At 38.9% G+C, this 18,387-nt stretch overlaps 1 protein-coding gene across 1 annotated transcript in view; it reads right to left on the reverse strand.

The window, feature by feature from the left end:
- SPEF2 (sperm flagellar 2) overlaps window positions 1-18,387 on the reverse strand; it is a 167,447-nt gene that overhangs the window by 136,804 nt on the left and 12,256 nt on the right. Inside the window, 7 exon segments of the mRNA XM_054504500.2 lie at window positions 363-549; window positions 5,339-5,403; window positions 7,086-7,226; window positions 9,792-9,850; window positions 9,853-9,937; window positions 9,939-9,965; window positions 13,245-13,497. Coding sequence (XP_054360475.1) covers window positions 363-549; window positions 5,339-5,403; window positions 7,086-7,226; window positions 9,792-9,850; window positions 9,853-9,937; window positions 9,939-9,965; window positions 13,245-13,497 — 817 coding nt within the window.

Below are 18,387 nucleotides of genomic sequence, written 5' to 3' on the forward strand. Positions count from 1 at the left end.
ATGTACATTTGGTTAATATCCAAAGTATGTCCTTTTTGGTCAGTATTTTCTTTTTTAATTGTGGGAAAATATACCTGACGTAAAATTTACCATCTCAACCATTTTTAAGGGTACAATTCAATGGTATTAAGTACATTCACAATGTTGTATAACCATCATCAGATTTTAGATTATTTAGTAAATGTTTTATGTAGATTTATTTTTCTGAGTCTATTTGCTGTGATGATGCGGACGTGTTCTGTTGATATTTGATTAAGAGTAACAGATAATAAATAAGGAAGATACATATATGTATGTATAAAAGACTAAATTTTGCAAACTGTCCAGTACTAAATTATTCAAGCAATATCTAAATATTTTACCTCTTGTGCTTCATGGGCTATTAACTGGTCCATTAACAGTCTCCGCCGTCTTTTCTCCCTTTGCTCTCGTGCAAAAGCATCCTCCTCAAGGCGCTTTTGGATTTTTTTAATATAGTCATCATCCGAATAAGTGTTTAACAAATCAGTAGTTTTCTGGCCGGCTGTATCTAAAGAAGTCTTGGAGGCACTAAGGATAATAGTTTTTATTTAGATTTTAAAAAAACAATGCAATCACATGCCACTACTTGTATCTATGAAGACCTCGGGAAATCCCTTGAATGCCCTGTTAATTTATTTATTCAAGCATTAAAGCAAATATTAGAACTTCATTGTGACATCCATAGCTTATCATTAGATTCCATTTGTCGCATTTCTAGACTCTACTTTGGGAGGTCATTAGCTTAGCCTTCTTTCTAAGCCTACTGCCTACTTGTTCTTTCACTTCTCATGATCTGGGTTTCTCTCCCTCTTCTGCCTGCTGTCTCTAGGCCTCTTGCCTCCCGTGTTTTGAGTCAAGAGTAAACACATTATTGATAACCAAAGTGTCAGGGAAGGCATACCTCTAGTCCTAACGTCAGGACACTGAGAGTACTTCCATCCATTACAACCCTCCTCTCCCTCATGCAAATGCAAGCTGCGTTATGAACTCCCAGTAACCTTCTGAATGCTTAGACCAATGGCCCAGCTCGTACTGGAAGGGCGGCAGCTGAAAAATGACTTGCTCGTCATGCCACACTGGCAAACACAAGACTGACCTAGCCTCTTGCCCAAGTCCTGGAAATCCAAGAAGACCTAGTTCGGTGCCTGTCCTACCTCATGTCCAAAATTAAAGGATCAGGAAGAGCCTGGTGGTGTTACCAACAGAAAGCAAATACACTCAATTTAGTGGGACAATGGTAGCTCAGTACAAGAATTTATAGGTTCATTCAAACGTTATCTTTAGGGGGCACCTGGGTGGCTCAGTCATTAAGCGTCTGCCTTCGGCTCAGGTCATGATCCCAGGGTCCTGGGATCAAGCCCTGCATTGGGCTCCCACTCGGCGGGAAGCCTGCTTCTCCCTCTCCCACTCCCCCTGCTTATGTTCCCTCTCTTGCTGTGTCTCTCTCTGTCAAATAAATAAATAAAATCTTTTAAAAAAAAAGTTATCTTTAGAAGTAAAAGATACATTTTTATGTATATAAGGATCAAATAATCAATTCTCATCTGCATACCTCCTTACAAAATAAACAGAATACAATAGTACAATGGTACAAGATGTATCTTGTTACCTGCCAATAAATGTTTTAATATTATAAATATTTTTTTCATGTTGTAAGTTATTAATGTATTCAGTTTAAAATACAACTTACTATCTTATTCAAAAGCCAAGAACACATTAATATGGTATGTAGGAACTAAATTGTCATCAATTCCTATACAGAGCGAAGTATTCTTATAAAGCACAGTTAATTCATGTTTAATGAAGTAACAATTGCATGTCTATAGTATAGATCATATTGTGTTATAGTTCATTTTTTGTGCATTTGCTACTCCCAGATGAACTCTGAGCTCATAAGAAAAGTATCCTATTATACTCCGCTCTGTCCTGGTGCCTCATACTCCTGACATGTAGCTGATGTCTGCTCAACTTCAAATGATATGCTAAGAAGTACGATACAGAGTAATTCTTAAAAAAAAATCACACCCTGAAATTCTGTTTATTTTATCAACCAGGGCTCAACCTTCAGTTGTATTCTGTCACTAAAGAGTCTTTGAGCAGAAATTGTGTAGTTACCAAAGCCTCAGTAAGCTAAAATACAGAATTTAACCCTATTTATTAGTACAATTAAGTACTTATGAAAATTAGGGGGCATAACTTCTTAGATCATCCTTTAAGATTTGTATTATGTTTTTACTCAAACATTTTTTAAAGATCTTATTTATTTATTTGTCAGAAAGAGAGCAAGCACAAGCAGGGGGGAGAGGCAGGCAGCAGCAGAGGGAGAAGCAGGCTCCCTGCTGAGCAGGGAGCCCGATGCAGCACTCGATCCCAGGACCCTGGGATCATGACCTGAGCTGAAGGCAAGCACTTAACCAACTGAGCCACCCAGGCGTCCCTCAACTGTGCTGTTTAAAAGAATTTGCTTTGGATTGTACATGGCTTAATATACTTAACATGTTGCTTCTCCTTTATCAATCATTCTGTCCCCCACCCATCCATCTGCTGTCTCATTCCAATTAAGGGCTCAAGAAAGCTACACGATATTTACCTGAATAAATATTCGTTTTCCTAGATGTGGGTTTCTTGAGGGCAATTATTATGTTTTCTCTATATCTGCTTGTCAGGCCTCCACAGAGTTAGTAATTGGGTGTGTATGAATTACTAGTAATTGGAACCTTGGCCAAATTTGTGTATAAAGAGCAATGGCTAGGAAGAGTCTAAAGTAAATCTATGGATTCGAGTGTCACATTAGAGCAGGGAACAACCTCAGCTAAAAAAAAAAAAAAAGTAGCAGATAGCATTTATTATTTGTGTTAGAAAATAAAGACAGTAAGTATACAGGAGCTGTATTGTACACGTGGGGGGAAAGCAGCCATGGGAGCTCCTGCATTGCTCTCCCCGAGACAATGTTTCGTTCTTCCACAAAAGAAAGAAGATGGGACTTGGAGGTGACGTCCCTGAGGAACTGTTTCCGGAGCAGGCTGTGAAAGCGGCAGCTGCAGAAATTGCTCCTTGTGTTCAACTTATGAGATTTTAGTGCTTTCTGGAATCAAATAGTGTGAAGTTTTTGAAAGAGCCCAGAAGATGCTTGATTCTAAGCTAAAAATTCAGAATGCACTAATGCAGTGATTAATAAAGGGACTTAACAAAGGCCATACTGTACCATAACTTTTGTTTTCCTTAGAAGTTTGCTCCAGACCTATGCTTCCCAACATCCTTTATTTGGGGCCACCAGAGAAAATGCCTTTTGTGCAGCATACTGAGAGGGATTTGGAGTCCCAGATGAAGCTTCACAGTCACCGGTGACTGGTCCAGGGAGTCTGGCTGCCCCAGGCCCTATCCTGCTGTTCTGAGAATCAAAATGAGGATGTCTCTATTTCATGGCCTCCCAGTGCTAAGTCTCTGGTAAGACCAAGTGGAGGCTTCTGCAGAGAAAGAACCTGTGATAGACACCATCATTTCCTTCCCTTTTTCCTCAAAAAAACCTCAGAGCCCCAGGTTTATTCAGGAAAACAAAGTATCCAGCTAAAGACTACATTTCCCAGCCTCCCATTCTGCTAAGTGTGGCCATGTGACTGAACTCTGGCCAATAAAATGTAAGCACAAATGTTACCTGGGACTTCAGGGAAGGTTCTTAAAAGGAGCTATTTCAGCTATTTCAGATAACTACTTTTTGCCTATCTTCCTTCCTTATATCTAGAACATGGGCCAAATGGCCAGAGCCCCAGGAGCCATCTTCTATTATGAATGTGAATTTGAGGACAAAAACCACACAACAGGACAGTGGAGCTAAAGGAAACCCTCGGTCCTTGATGACTTTGGAGCTCCAACACATGCCCTGAGCTGCTTACATTCTCATTTCTATTACATGAGAGAGAGGTCAACTTTAACCTGCTCTTGTTTGGGGTTTCTAAAGCTAATTGATAGAGAGACCTAGGTTCAAGATGGGGGGCAAAGGCAATAACGGTAAGCAGAGTGCATGTTTGCAGCTGTATTGTACAGGATGATCTTTAAATATTTAACAACTGACATGGCAAGGACACTAATCAATCAAAATGGGTGCTGGTGCAGGAATTAGAGGCCACTGCTGTGTTGGGTGTGAATTCTGGTTGCTAAATTGTGTGGAAATTGAGGGGTCCCAGGAAAGGGCTACAGGGAATACCATTCACCTACAAGTAACAGAAGTATTTCGGTATTTTAAGTTGGTTGCTCTGGTGGATACCATCTGCTTAACACTCCAGAGTGCGTGGCAGGTGAGATGAGTGAAAGAGCTGGAAGAAATCCAGTGGTTTCATGGGCCAGTCCGGGGTGGGTGTGGTGGGGTTTGGGTGGTGGCTACTGGGTGGGTAGGCTTGGATTGTGTTTTCTTTAGTCTGGGGCAGCACGATAAATGGCAGTGGGAATCAGAGTAGGGCATCAAAAGTTTTTGCAGAGGGTAGAAGAAAATGTAATGTATGTATTCTTCATTTTGCTTTATTTTCCTTCCACGCCTGATTTCCTCACCACCTCTTCTTCTTTTTCTTATTTCTCCTCATTTGACTGTTTCTTTCCCTCAGAAATATTAATATGGAACTGATTTATATAGTTTGTGTCCGTTTTTCTTCTTTAACAGAGATTTAGTTCATATTCCACAAAACGTAAGTGAGTAGAATTTGGAAAGTTCCCATTTAAAAATGTGGAAGAACTCAAGTTTCTCCCACCTATGCAGACCTTACTCAATTATCTCCTGTGAGTCAGTGACCCCTAATAGGAAAGAAAAGGGGAGAGTATCTTTATCTTTAGGCAAATGAAGCCCATTAACCAGGCACTTTTTGCAATAAACTCACCGAACTGACCATTTCAGTGACAGTTAAACTCATTCGACAACTTTTTATTGCTGCTCCCTATGTAAAATGCTGAGCACACAACATGAAAGAAACCAACAAGCATCTAATAAAGGCTTTATGACAAATTTAAATTAGTGGTAACTTGAAGCAATTTTCATAAATGCATAAAAAGTGTGTGAACTTAGGATAGCAAGCATAGCATAGAAAAATAAAGTAACTTCCCATCTCATAATAGCCACTTTCCCTCCTGATCTTTACAAAAGTTGTTCATGAACAATTAATCTGAATTTTAGTTCTTTTACCTTCTTTCATATACTCTCTTAATGAAGCTTCTACAAAGTAAAAAGATCTTTGGAGCAACTATTCCCCATAAACTCTTTCTAAGTATTTAAAAGTTACAGGTAGAATAGAATGTAGTTCTGTGATTGTTGAAGTAATTCACATCTCACCTTTCTTTGGCTTGGAGATTCTTTTTTATTAAGGCTTCAAACTTCTTAATCTCATTAGCCACATCCTTTAAAGAAAATTCATTATCAGTTTTCCACTTCTAAAAGCCATTGAAAATCTTCATTTACCATATTCACTTTACAAGTTTCCAAGGTGTTATGCACTACTAATTCAGGCTAATTAGGAGGCAAGATATGAAAAGCTGCATTCTAGAATATTTTTATAATTCTGATTCATTACTTTGAGACTAGGTTAAATATACCTAAAAGAGTGTGAAGCTGCCTTACCTGAATCATTCCATTCACAATTCTAGCTCTGACAGTATTTAACAAAGGACATTTAATGAGAATGAAGATATTCAAAGAGTCTCAGGCCATGGATTTTTATTTGCAATTCTTTTAAAGAAGAATAAGCATTTTTTCGGAGTATAAATACTTCTTCAAAAACTGTTGTCTTGCATGTTTTAAATATTTCTTGTGCAACCTTATTTATGCTATTAATTTGCTCTCTGAAGATTAGTTTAGCTCATCCTTTGTCTACTGCAAATCCTTATTAATAAACTTTAATCACCTCAGAGAAATATAAGAATTAAATACTTCTCTAAAATTTGGATCTGAAAAAACCTCTATGGGTAATATTCTTTAGGATCCAAGTACAGGATATTTTTTAAATACTAAAAAATAAAGAAATGTGGATTAACATAAAATGTATTGGATTTAGATATCAGAGAGACCTGTCAATCTCTACTTTACTATCCTGTGGACCAGAGTGAAACATGGTGGCTTTCTAGGTCTCAGTTTCCTTATTTAGAAATTGGGGGAGGGCGCCTGGGTGGCTCAGTTAGTTAAGCGACTGCCTTCGGCTCAGGTCATGATCCTGGAGTCCCGGGATCGAGTCCCGCATCGGGCTCCCTGCTCAGCAGGGAGTCTGCTTCTCCCTCTGATCCTCCCCCATCTCGTGTTTTCTCTCTCTGTCTCATTCTCTCTCTTAAATAAATAAATAAAATCTTTAAAAAAAAAAAAGAAATTGGGGGAAATAATACAGCTGACATATAGCAGACGCTCAATAAATGGTAGCTATTATTCTTTTCCTTAGGTCCCAGGAGAGAATACCATTAATAATCACTGTAGCAATATGCAATGTAGACTGCAGGAATTAGTGTCAAAATGTAGTATTGCACCCCTATGAAACATAAGCAGATGGTATCCTGCTGGAATGACTGACAGCTGGTATGGTGTAATAAAGTATCACTAGTGTAGGTATCTTAAATTTAAATACACTGATAGCAAGCAAACCACTTAACATTTCTGGTACTCATAGAAAAATAGAGCAGCATGGTGAGAAGGAATTGAGTAAAAGATATAGTAGGAATGGCATATATATGGTATGTGTACCTTGACTGACACCTCTGTACCCATGGGGATTATGACCCATCACGGCAGCACCATTCTAGAATATTTTTGTGGTGACCACAGAATCCGTCTCAACACAGGAGTCCAGACTGGTACTGTCATTTAATAGGAGTTTCTTATCCCTGACCTACAGCTACATTCTCTCATTCTGAACAAATAACAGTATGATATGGATTAGATATGCACACAGTGGAGGGGTTTTGAATGAGAAGGAACAATGCCACCAATAATCTGAAAAGGAACTAAGAAGTTGGGGGCATTCTCTCTATATGTTTTAGAGAAAGATCATTCTTTCATTAAGATTAACATAACACCAAATTAAAGGATTATCACTTACCTCTGCCTCTTTTTTCTTTTTCATCATTTTTTGGGCCTCAAGTGCTCTCAAAGTACGATTTGATGCAGGTTTAGGAATCTGTATGATAGCTGCTTGGATTTTGGCCATTATTTCATTTTGTCGTCTTCTGCTCAAGCGTTGCTGAATATCCCATAGTTAGTTTAGTTATTCCACTCATCAGAATAACAGGCCATGTTACACACTCACAGGTACACATATATACATTTTTTAGAACTCAGCAATTTACCAATGGACTAGGTGTCACAACTGTGTAATGTTAGGAAGCAGGTATCAATATGACTCATTTTGAAAAGTATGTATTAAAACACAATTTTGGGAGGCACCTGGGTGGCTCACTCGGTTAAGCATCTGCCTTCAGCTCAGGTCATGATCTCAGGGTCCTGGGATCGAGCCCCACATGGGGCTCTCTGCTCAGCGGGGAGCCTGCTTCTCCCTCTCCCTCTGCCTGCCACTCCCCCCTGCTTGTGCTCTCTCTCTCACTCTCTCTCTCTGCCAAATAAACAAATAAATAAATCTTTAAAAAAAACAACCCACAATTTTGGAATCCTCAAATTATGCCTATCAGATGCGTGTATCTTCATTCTAGGTGATGACACTAAAAGAATAATAAAGGTGCCTCAGATACAAAGAATATAATTCTTTCCCAATTCTACCTTCTGACCTACCCCATAATGTAAAGAGAAAATGCTGTCTCTAAAGATGGTCTGAAGAGAAAATTCCATTTAGGAGATGGTTTCTAGGAGGACTTCTGGGGAACCCAGGAGACATGACAAACTTCCCCAAAATTTAGTCACACTTAAACAATGAGCTCAGAGACTGCTTCAAATATTGAATTAAATGCTGAATTATGTGATCCCATTATCAGACCATCTCTTCTCTACCCGGGAGTAATTATTTTAAGTAGAACATAAGCAGAAGTGAAAGAAAAAATAGTGAAAATCAGACAAAATATTTTAAAGAATAGATGATTTAAGAAGTAACATGTAAAACTAATCATGATTTTACTACTAAAATATTATATTAGAACTAATAAGATCATTTCTTCCTATATCCAAAGAAACTTTAATTAACCACTAAAAAGTCAAAAATTATAAATAACTTAATTTTTTTCTTCATTTTACTTTCTAAAATATGAATTTTTTTGTAGTTGCAATATGTTGATCTTTTCTTAAGAAAACCAGGAAGACATAGGCTCTCCCTTTTGTCTTATTTGCTCCCTACCATTTTTTTTTAAAGATTTTATTTATTTATTTGAAAGAGAGAGAATGAGAGAGAGCACATGAGAGGGGTTAGGGTCAGAGGGAGAAGCAGACTCCCTGCCGAGCAGGGAGCCTGATGCGGGACTTGATCCAGGGACTCCAGGATCATGACCTGAGCTGAAGGCAGTCGCTTAACCAACTGAGCCACCCAGGCGCCCCCCTACAATTTTTTTTAAGTGAGAGAGAGAGAGAGCACAAGCAGGGGTTTGGGGGGGTGGGGGAAGGAGCAGAGAGAGAGAGGGAGAGAATCTTAAGCAGGTTGCACACCCAGTATGGAACCCGCCATGGGGCTTGATCTCACCACCCTGAGATCATGACCTGGGCTGAAATTAAGAGTCGGATGTTTAACCAACCAAGCCACCCAGGCGCCCCTGCTTCTTATCATTTTTAACATAATTTATTTCAGATTTAATGGTTTCATATTTCCTTTTTCCCAACTTTCTTCGGACACTTTCTGCATTACACTTAGGACATCAAAGTCAGACAGGCTGGTTCCTTCAAAATTAGAGTCCCAGCATTTGGTCTTGACTTAAACACTACTTTAAGAGTGCCTTGTCTCCTTACCATGCAATGCAAGGGGAAGCCCGGTGCTTTATCTACTCTCTGGCAAGTAATGAGATCATTCCAGAGTTTGTCTCTCATCTTTCCCTCCCTCTGCACAGGGGGCTGACTACATTCAGGATATGTTCATTTCTTATAATTCTAAATATATGAATTTAAAAAGTGATTTATAGTGCAAGGAGAAGAACTATAATTCTTTTGCCTGAGTTTACACATTCCATATATGTAGTCACCTGAAATTCTCTTGAAAATCTTTAATGATTCCACACACCATCACGTTCTCATGTACTTAAAGGCATAGGAGATCATTAAAGATTTTCAGAGAAATTTAAGAAGCAGTGGGGAGTTAGTCAAAGCAAGAAGGGCCAGAAAGAAGGCAAGAGATGTTTAAGGGGTTTGGAAAAGGAAGCAAGCAGGGTATGACCCCACATTGCCAGGATGAGAAAAATGAGGCAGGACAGGAAAACCAAGGGATTGCAAAAGAGGGAACACAGAGGGGGAATGCCCACTGTACACCCCTTAGTGGGGACAACCGTCCTAAGCCTTCACTGGAGTGGTTAGTAGCAACCCCCCATCGCTGATGCCTCTGAAGCATTAATTTCTACTGGACAACTTGAAAAGAAATCAAGTCGTCCTGCCACTCCAGAGAATGGCAGTTCTTGTTCTTGGTCACAAGGAGTGCTGATGGCACGAGTGGGAATGGAGGGAGAGTGAGGGAGAGAAAGGTGAGAGCAGGGTGGAGCCTGAGCAAAGGAACATGCAACTTGCACTATATTAATGCTTATGTAATGTGTACTATAGGCATAAATCGCAAACTGTATACACTATGCACTAATGAGTTTCTGGAAAAATCGTACTATAAAACCTTTTCAATATTAAAACATCTTTGTTCTTCCTTGAGTTTTTGAAATTTTTCAAGTTTCTAAAATGCATGCAGACAAGATCTTCTTTCATGTGTTTATATTTTTCTCGAAACCTGTGTGTAACCCGCATCAGATTGAAATCAGTTTGAAATCAGTGGTATCAGGTTTGTAAGTCTCTAAATGGAGAAAGCAGTTCAAAATATTTCATTATTAGAAAATAAAATGTATATTGTCATTAAAAGCACACATAAAATTTGTCTTCAAAATAAAATTTCTATGAATTACTGTTGTTGATGGTTAAAATAAATTCAAGCCCCATACTAGTCACTCATATCTTTAATTTACATGAAAACAATAAAAACATGATCTGAATCCTTTCTTATAAAATAGTTTCGTATATACTTTTACATTTTTTTGCCCTGAGTTTAATTTTTATTTTTTTCCTGGGTTTAATTTTTAATGAATGGTATTTGAATTCTTAGAGAAGTACATTTTCACAAAAATAATTTTATAAAACCAATCCAACATATAAGAGATAATATAAGAGCCAGATTCCTTCTATAACTTAAGCTACATCCTAGTAAAAAGTGAAGAAACATTAAAACTTCCAGGCCACTGGAAATGAGAGTCTAACGGTATAAGAAAATGAACTTCAAAGATGATTATAAAATGGGGCACAGAGCAACATGGCTAATGGATTTAACAAAAACTTGTATATCTAAAAGTAATCTCCTTAAAAGCTGAAAGACTTACTAAATTTTTTGTTCAAATGGAACTGTTGCTCAAACCATTTTTGGTTCTTGTCTTCTAAGCCACCTCAGCAGATACAGGCACTTACTCAGAAGATCATTTAAGGACCTTTCAGATGACTTTGAGCCCTTACTCACCTTCCTGCTCTTCTCATCATTAAAAATGGCCTGGCCGCCATCTTCACAGAGGCAACAAAAGATGTAAGGTCTTTGAACATCCTACTCCTCTACTTCAACACATATCTATATCTTCGGCTTAATTATTATCCTCCCCCAACCCAGGAAATACCCACTGAGATATGGTGTAGCCTACGGTTAAGCGTGTGGCTCCAGAGTCACTCTGCCTAGGTTTGTTGCAACTTTACCACCTATTAGCTGCATTAAGTTGAGCAAGTTACAGAACTCTTCTGCACCTCAGTTTCATTATCTGTAAAATGGGAATAATAAAAGATAGGTAGCTTATAAGGCTATTGTGAAGATCAAAGGAGATAATATATATACACTACCTGGAACAGGGCTTTGCACCTCACTACGTACAACCAATAAATTTGAGTCATAACTATTATTATGTAAGACACCTGCATTTTCCTCCATCTGGTATCAAAGAAAAAGGCACGCCTAGTTCTTTCCTAAGATACCTCCTCCTCCACCTGGACCATCAGCTGCATCCTCCTTTCTTCTCCCAAGGACCTTGTTCCACTTGGCTCTCACACCAGTCATCTCCTGCCACTGGTTCTTTTTCTCAACCAGCCAGTTGTCCCAGTCTCTATGTCCATAAAGGAAACAAATAACTGCACATTTCTCATGAACTTCTCTCTTGTAGCCACCGTTCTTACCTCCACATTCCTTGAATAAACAGTCTATGCTCCTGGCTGCCTCATCTCAATTTAGTCTTCACCTCACCACGTTCCACACTACTCCACTGAAATATTTTTCTCTCCTGAGTATGGAAGCTCTAAGGGGATGGGGACTTTTCTTGTGTTGATTGTTGTGCAAATGCCTGACATACAATAGGAGCCCAATAAATATTTGTTCAACAAATGAATGATTGACTCTGGAAGGTCACCATGGCCAACATTAAACACAACGGTTTCTTGTTGGCCTCAACTACACAGCTCTTTACTGCACTTGCTCCTGTTGACTGTTTTACATTTTACAAAGAATTTTCTCGTATATTGTTTCCTTAAAACTATATATTAAAAAAAAAAGCCTAACCCCGGGGCAGGTAGAGATAATCAATCTTGTTTCAGCATCTGGGAAAATGGAGGCTGAGAGTGTTCCAGGGATTGGCCCAAAGTTACTCAGCTTTGCAAGTGAAGGAGGCAGAAGGCAAGACCAAGTTCTTTGGCTGTAAACCTAATCTGATTTCCAGCTCTCTGTGGGTGCTGAGCTCCTTCTGCCACCAGGCTCATAAGGACATCCACTAAGAATAGACAAATCTGAAAGTGGAGATGGCCCTCACATCTATTATGTCATTGTGTCTTCAGAAGTTCAATTTAAACATTTAATTATTTCCATTTCTATTTAATGCATTGGATCAGTGCAGCACTCCCCTTTATCCTAGAGGCCTGGAAAAGTTAATGCACTTCATTTGTCATAAGGAAATAACAACAGGAATTGGAGAGAACTGTCAACTAAAAAGTTGTACCAATCAGTCAAAACACACTTGATGAGTATTTGCAACGTTCAAAGCATTGTACCAGGCATATTCCTTGAACTGGAGGGACTAAAAATCTTGTGAGGCCACATGACAGATAAATCATGAGAGTTAGCCACTCTGAGCAGCAGGAGGCTATCACCAGAGAGCGAGAACTACCTGTGCCCTAGGAGTTCCACAGGAAGAATCCATGTGTGCTGGGAAGGTTGCACAGCAGCGGATGGAGAGAAGTTTGTGGGAAGAGGAGAGATGAGAAGTGTGAGCTTGGGTGAAAGGGAGGGAAGAGCGGAAATATACAAGAGCTATTCAAGGACAGGCTGAGGATCAGTGTAGAAAAAACAAAGACTCGGGCGCCTGGGTGGCTCAGTCGGTTAAGTGTCTGCCTTCAGCTCAGGTCATGATCCTCAGGGTCCTGGGATTGAGTCCTGCATCTCCCTCTGTTTGTGCTCTCTCTCTGACAAATAAATAAATAATATCTTAAAAAAAAAAAAAAAAAGAAAGAAAAACAGACTTTATCCTGAGGACTATGAAGAAACACAGAAAGACAGATTGAGCCCGTTTAGTGAAAGATCTTGAATGTCAGTCCAGGTTGGAGAGAGGATATAGGCAAAATGGAAGGTTTCTGAGCAAAAGAGCCCCATGCAAGTGGAATTTAGGAAAGATTCATCTAGCAGTCGATTGAGCTCTGGCAGGAAGCCGGAAGCCCGAGAGACATGTTAGGAGGTTGCTGCAGTAGTTCATGCAGGGATCTCAGCAGACAGGACAGGGCCAGAAATGGAAAGAGAGGAGCAAGGCATAAAAACACTGCAGATTAGGAACAAACAGAATTTGAGAAACTATTGGTAATGTGGATAGGATGGAGGGAGACATCAAAAATGGGTAAATGAATTGAAAATATTAATACAAAACAAAATCTAAGTATGGCCAAGAATATCCATAAGGGATGCCATAGCTACCCAATGGGGCTTCTTTGAGAAGGCAAAGTCACTGTCATTTTTCTTTCCCGGGTCTTAACACTATGATACGCTTCTGTCTCTTTGTGTACTTACATCTTGAAAAGCCTCACTTTTCATGCTTTGCTGTCTGATGTTTGCCGGGGGTTGCATGGATTGTATTTCCACTCCAGTCAGTCCACTTTTCTTCTTTTTCTGAAGAACAATGTACAACTGATACAAAAGTTTTGTTGCCGCCCCAGGCTTTTCCGTGATGATGTTGTGGGCCACATTCTGATCAAACTGCACACCCAGAAGGTGAAGTGTTGGCTCCAGGCGAGAAAAATTATTAAGTTTGGCATTTGAAACTCTAGGCATTAAAACAGTTTCCATAATTAGACACTGCCACTGAATTAAAAACAAACAACAAATATCAGAGGCATTATCATGATTTACTATTATGAATTATTCCATGTTCTTTTCAATACACCATTCCTCTCTAAAACCACTCAGGCATGTAAATACATTGAGATTTTCTACTATCCTGAACTCCACCCATTTATTTCTCTTGAATGGTGAAACTAAAACTCATTTTATACATTTTTCTGCTTAAATACATGCTAGAATTTTTATAAGAGGTCAATACAAAAACAGATAACTAAGTGCCTTCTTCTAAACGGAAAAACAACTATGGTTTTGAAAAATATTTTACTCAGAAGGCAAAACTGTAATTTAAATTTCCATTTCTTTAAATGACATTATTACTGGAGTCTGAAAATAGCCCTAAATGTTGCACTGACGACTTTAACAATGATCCTCTCAGGCACCGTCAGAAATATTTAATTAAATAATATTAGCTAGGCAATCACACGAATTCCGTAATCTTCAGTTTAAAGTTGATATTACTACTTTAAGAATCAGTAAAGACTTTCTAATTTTAAGTTATTTTTGAGTCACCTATGAAATTTTAATAAGTTTATTAAAGTCTTACAAAGATGAATAGGATGCAGTCCCTGCCCTTGCAGGGTTCACAGCAGGAAAAACAGATGAGTAAACAAGAAGTGGTAAACTGAGGTTAAGTGTTGGAATACAGGTCTCAAATGATCTAGGGCTGTTAATAAGTTTATGAATCCAGTGACAGAAGGAAAATGTTGGATGCATTTTCAATTCTTGTGCCTTTCCGTGTTCCAACTAGAAGCAAATATCAATTTTAACCACTGGCCTATTTCCTCCTTACTTTAACTTCCTAACATTCAGTGTCATTCTTTCACGGAAAAACTATACTGAATATACTCGAATATAAGTGAAAGTCCCACTACATGCCCCTCCCCCAAAAAACCATACTTTAGAAAAGAGGGGTTTGGCCCATATTGGGCAGAATTTCTGATAATAGGGTTATTCATTTGGTAACTTCATTTTGAACTGTAAAATTATTTGGGGAAGACACGATGATCTTCATGACCTCAGTTAAGTTTTTAGATGTTTATAGAGATTGTTTCACACTTAAACTTTATATACTGTTGCTAGTATACTGTTTCTCAAGAGGCTGCTGTTTTTGTTTTTTGTTTTGTTACCACAGATACCACTGAAAATCTGATGAGAGCCATGGAACCTGGTCCACAGGAAAGAAAACACACACCCGGGCAGAGACACAAAATATGTAGGTCATTTTCAGATGTTTGTGAACCTCCTAAAATCTAGCCTAAAAGTGCCCATTCACCACAAACTAAAACCCATGGTGCAAAAAGAGGTGGGCCTGTGGGACTATATGAATGATTTCTAAACATGAATGAGGAGTCAATATCATGGGAAGGCCAATGTCAACAAAAATAGTGATACAACAACTTGAATTCCTCTTCCAGGTATGTGGTTTAATTTACTTCCTATTTCCTCTGTTTACTGTTATTGTTTTAACAGAAATATTTGGTAAAGTGTACCTGGCATATCAAACTACATCAGTAAACTCTGAATAAAATATTTTAAATTAATTAAAAAAAGAAGCAGGTCTCAGAGGGGAATGAGAAGAAATAATAAATGCTACAGAAAATCTCACAACAAGAGTAAACATTTTTTTAGGTTTTCTTATGTCCAGGTTTGCAGTTTGTTCCCCCACAAGTGACCTTGCAGTTTGACATAACACACATCTGCCTAAAATGTGGGGGATAAAGCAGACCATGTTTGAAAAGTACAGCTCTGAAAGACCAGTGAGATCCATGACTTGTGCTTGCCTTCCCTGGACAGGCACCTGACACCCCGTCTTGCTCTTCCATCACAGGTATTCTTTCACGCCTTCCCTATCCTCAAAGTCCCGTGTCTTGCCCACCACACATATTTGGACAGACGGCCAGAGAGCCGCTTGTCAGACCTTTGGCCTGGGTCATAACCTTGGGCTACAGAGATGAGGGGCGTCAAAATGCTGGAGGGAAAATCCAAAAGCAAACACTATCCGTTTCCAGATGTTATCAGAACCTAGCCCTGCACCCAATAAAAATGGAGAACACTTCCTCTCCTCTTACTTGTTTTTACACAGCCCCAAGAATGCAGTGTGAGCCTGTTAGTATGAGGGATCAGCCACACATTAGGGTTTAAAATGGCTGTTACAAACTGGCTGACGTACCAGGTATAACAGTACTTCTCTCTGCAGGTTTTTAACATATATTCCAGATTTCTAAGCTATCAAAATTGTAAGAATGTAACTGGTGTGTAAATTGGTGGAAGTCCACTCTTGTCATAGCAGGTGCCCCATCAGTATAGCATGATAATCAACAGTTGTTTTTGTATCTGGAGAAACCATGAAGACATCTTTGCTCTGGAGACAGAGTACGGGATGTAAATAATAACCTTTGCGGGAATAAGGAATACATTCTGGGAGAAGTCTTCTCCTTCTTTATGTGCAGTGTTTGTTTGTTTTTTAGCATTTGATGACTCATTTTTCTTAGAGCAAATTCCCAGATTTTGTGTGTATGTTGCACAGAGGGTAGTGAGTGGGCAAGGGGAGAGGAAGGGGGTTGTCTTTTTTTTTTTTCTTTCTTTGTTGACTGGCCAAAAACATGCCACTGGTAATTTGAGCGTGGAAAGGTTTTCCCTTTCATAAAAGGTGGAAGGAAAATAATCAAGAACAAAAAATCTCATTTGAGGCAAATCCCATCCACTGTATTATTTTTCTCACGGGCAAGCAATGCTATTTGTAGTATATAACATAAAAAAACAAATTAATAAGTTCATGGTAACTGATGTGACATGTTTGTTCATGATGATTTTTAGCATTGTATTCATTGTGTCTCACATTTTGGTTGCCACAATTCTTAACTCATTAGTTTTTATTTTTTGTTTATTCCTATTCTAGGACTTAGAGGAAAAATCATATTTTCTTGTGATTTTTCTAAGACATAAAACATTCTTAGGATTATTTTATTTTTTTAAGATTTATTTATTTATTTGAGAAAGAGAGAGAGCGTGTGCAGTGCACAGGGGGGAGGGGCAAAGGGAGAGGGAGAATCCCAAGCAGACTCCCCACCGAGCACAGTGTGGGGCTGTATCTCATGATCACGAGATCAAAACCTGAGCCAAAATCAAGAGTTGGACACTTAACTGACTGAGTCACCCAGGCGCTCCCATTCTTAGGAGTACTTAAATTATTTTAAGTATCTGATACTTGTAGTTTTTATTTGCCCAGAGATTACCTATCTTCTCTCCTCCTTGCCACCTGCTGAGGGAACACATCTTACAAGGTAAGTAGAAGCTGTCCCCCCAGGAATATCCATGCTCCTTTACTTTTTATTCTTTTATCCTATTATTCTCTAAGGCAAATAACTTCAGTTACAAGCAACGTTTATATTTTAGACTAAAAAAACTAAAACTATTAGACAAAATCCCCAAACCATGAGCCCTAGCATTAGACATCTGCCTAAAAAATAGCTTTGACAAAGAAGGATCCTTTTCCCCACAAAGTACACTACTACAAAGGTGATATCCGTGGATTTACTGATCCTTCTTTAAAAGACCATGTGCCCCTGGAAAAATAGTGTGTTGTTCCAAGAATTCAAGATGAATGGAATTTGGTTGTCAGAACAAGTAGGTCCCTCTTCTCACATTGAGGAATGCAGTGACTCTCAGTGGGATAGAAAGTTAGTTCTTTGCACTGGGTGAAAAGCAAGGCTGTTGCACATGATGTTAGTCAGGGCACACCCCTGTGCAAAGGTGGGGCAAGAGTGTGAAGCTGCCTTGTGCTCAGCTTGCCACGCCTTATGCCTGATACGAGGCCGTTTCATACAAAAAGGGGTTCCTCTCCTTAGCACAAAGGCCTCTCTGTTTACTGAGCCCTGTGTCTTCACAGCTGTGTCCATCCAGATGAGGTCCCTTTTTCCATTTAACACAAAGGGTCTCTATGGCCCTGCTGACAAAAGTTAATTTAGTATACCTGAAATTCTACATACATCATCTGGTCACAATGGTGCTTTAAGTTTCCTAAACAGGTATACTTTCTGACATCATTCATTTATTCAATAAAGAAACATAACTGTGTATCAGCTATAGGCCAGGGACAATGCTGGGAGCACAAGGAATCCAAACACAAACATACTCCGCAACTTTCAAGAACGGTAATTTAAAACAACGAGATACCACTATACTCCTATTAGAATGGCCAAAATCCAAAACACTGACAACACTAAAAGCTGGCGAGGACGTGAAGCAACAAGAACTCTCATTCATTGCTGGGAGGAATGCAAAATGGCACAGCCACTTTGGAAGACAGTTTGGTGGTTTCCCTACAAAACTAAATATACTTTTACCATATGATCCAACAATTGTGCCCCCTGTTATTTACCCAAAGGACCTGAAATTTTATGTTCATACAAAACCTGCACATGGATGTTTACAGCAGCTTTATTTATGATTGCCAGAACTTGGAAGCAACCAAGATGTTCTTCAGCATGTGAATGGATAAATAAACTGTGGTACATCCAGACAATGAAATACTTCTCAGTGCTAAAAAGAAATGAGCTACCAAGCCATGAGAAGCCATGGAGGAAATTTAAATGCATATTTCTAAGTGAAAGAAGCCAGCAGTTCCAACTATATGACATTCTAGAAGAGGCAAAACTATGAAGATAGTAAAAAAAAAAAAAAAAAAAAAAAAATCAGTGGTTGCCAGGGTTGAGGTAAGGGAGGATGACTGATGGAGCATAGAGGATTTAGGACAGTGAAAATACTATGTATGATACTGTAATGGTAGATACAAGTCATTCTCCATTTGTCC

This window comes from Mirounga angustirostris, unplaced genomic scaffold (assembly GCF_029215605.1).
Source record: "Mirounga angustirostris isolate CCGP_5_RB_7025 unplaced genomic scaffold, mMirAng1.0.hap1 SCAF_7, whole genome shotgun sequence".
Lineage (NCBI taxonomy): Eukaryota > Metazoa > Chordata > Mammalia > Carnivora > Phocidae > Mirounga > Mirounga angustirostris.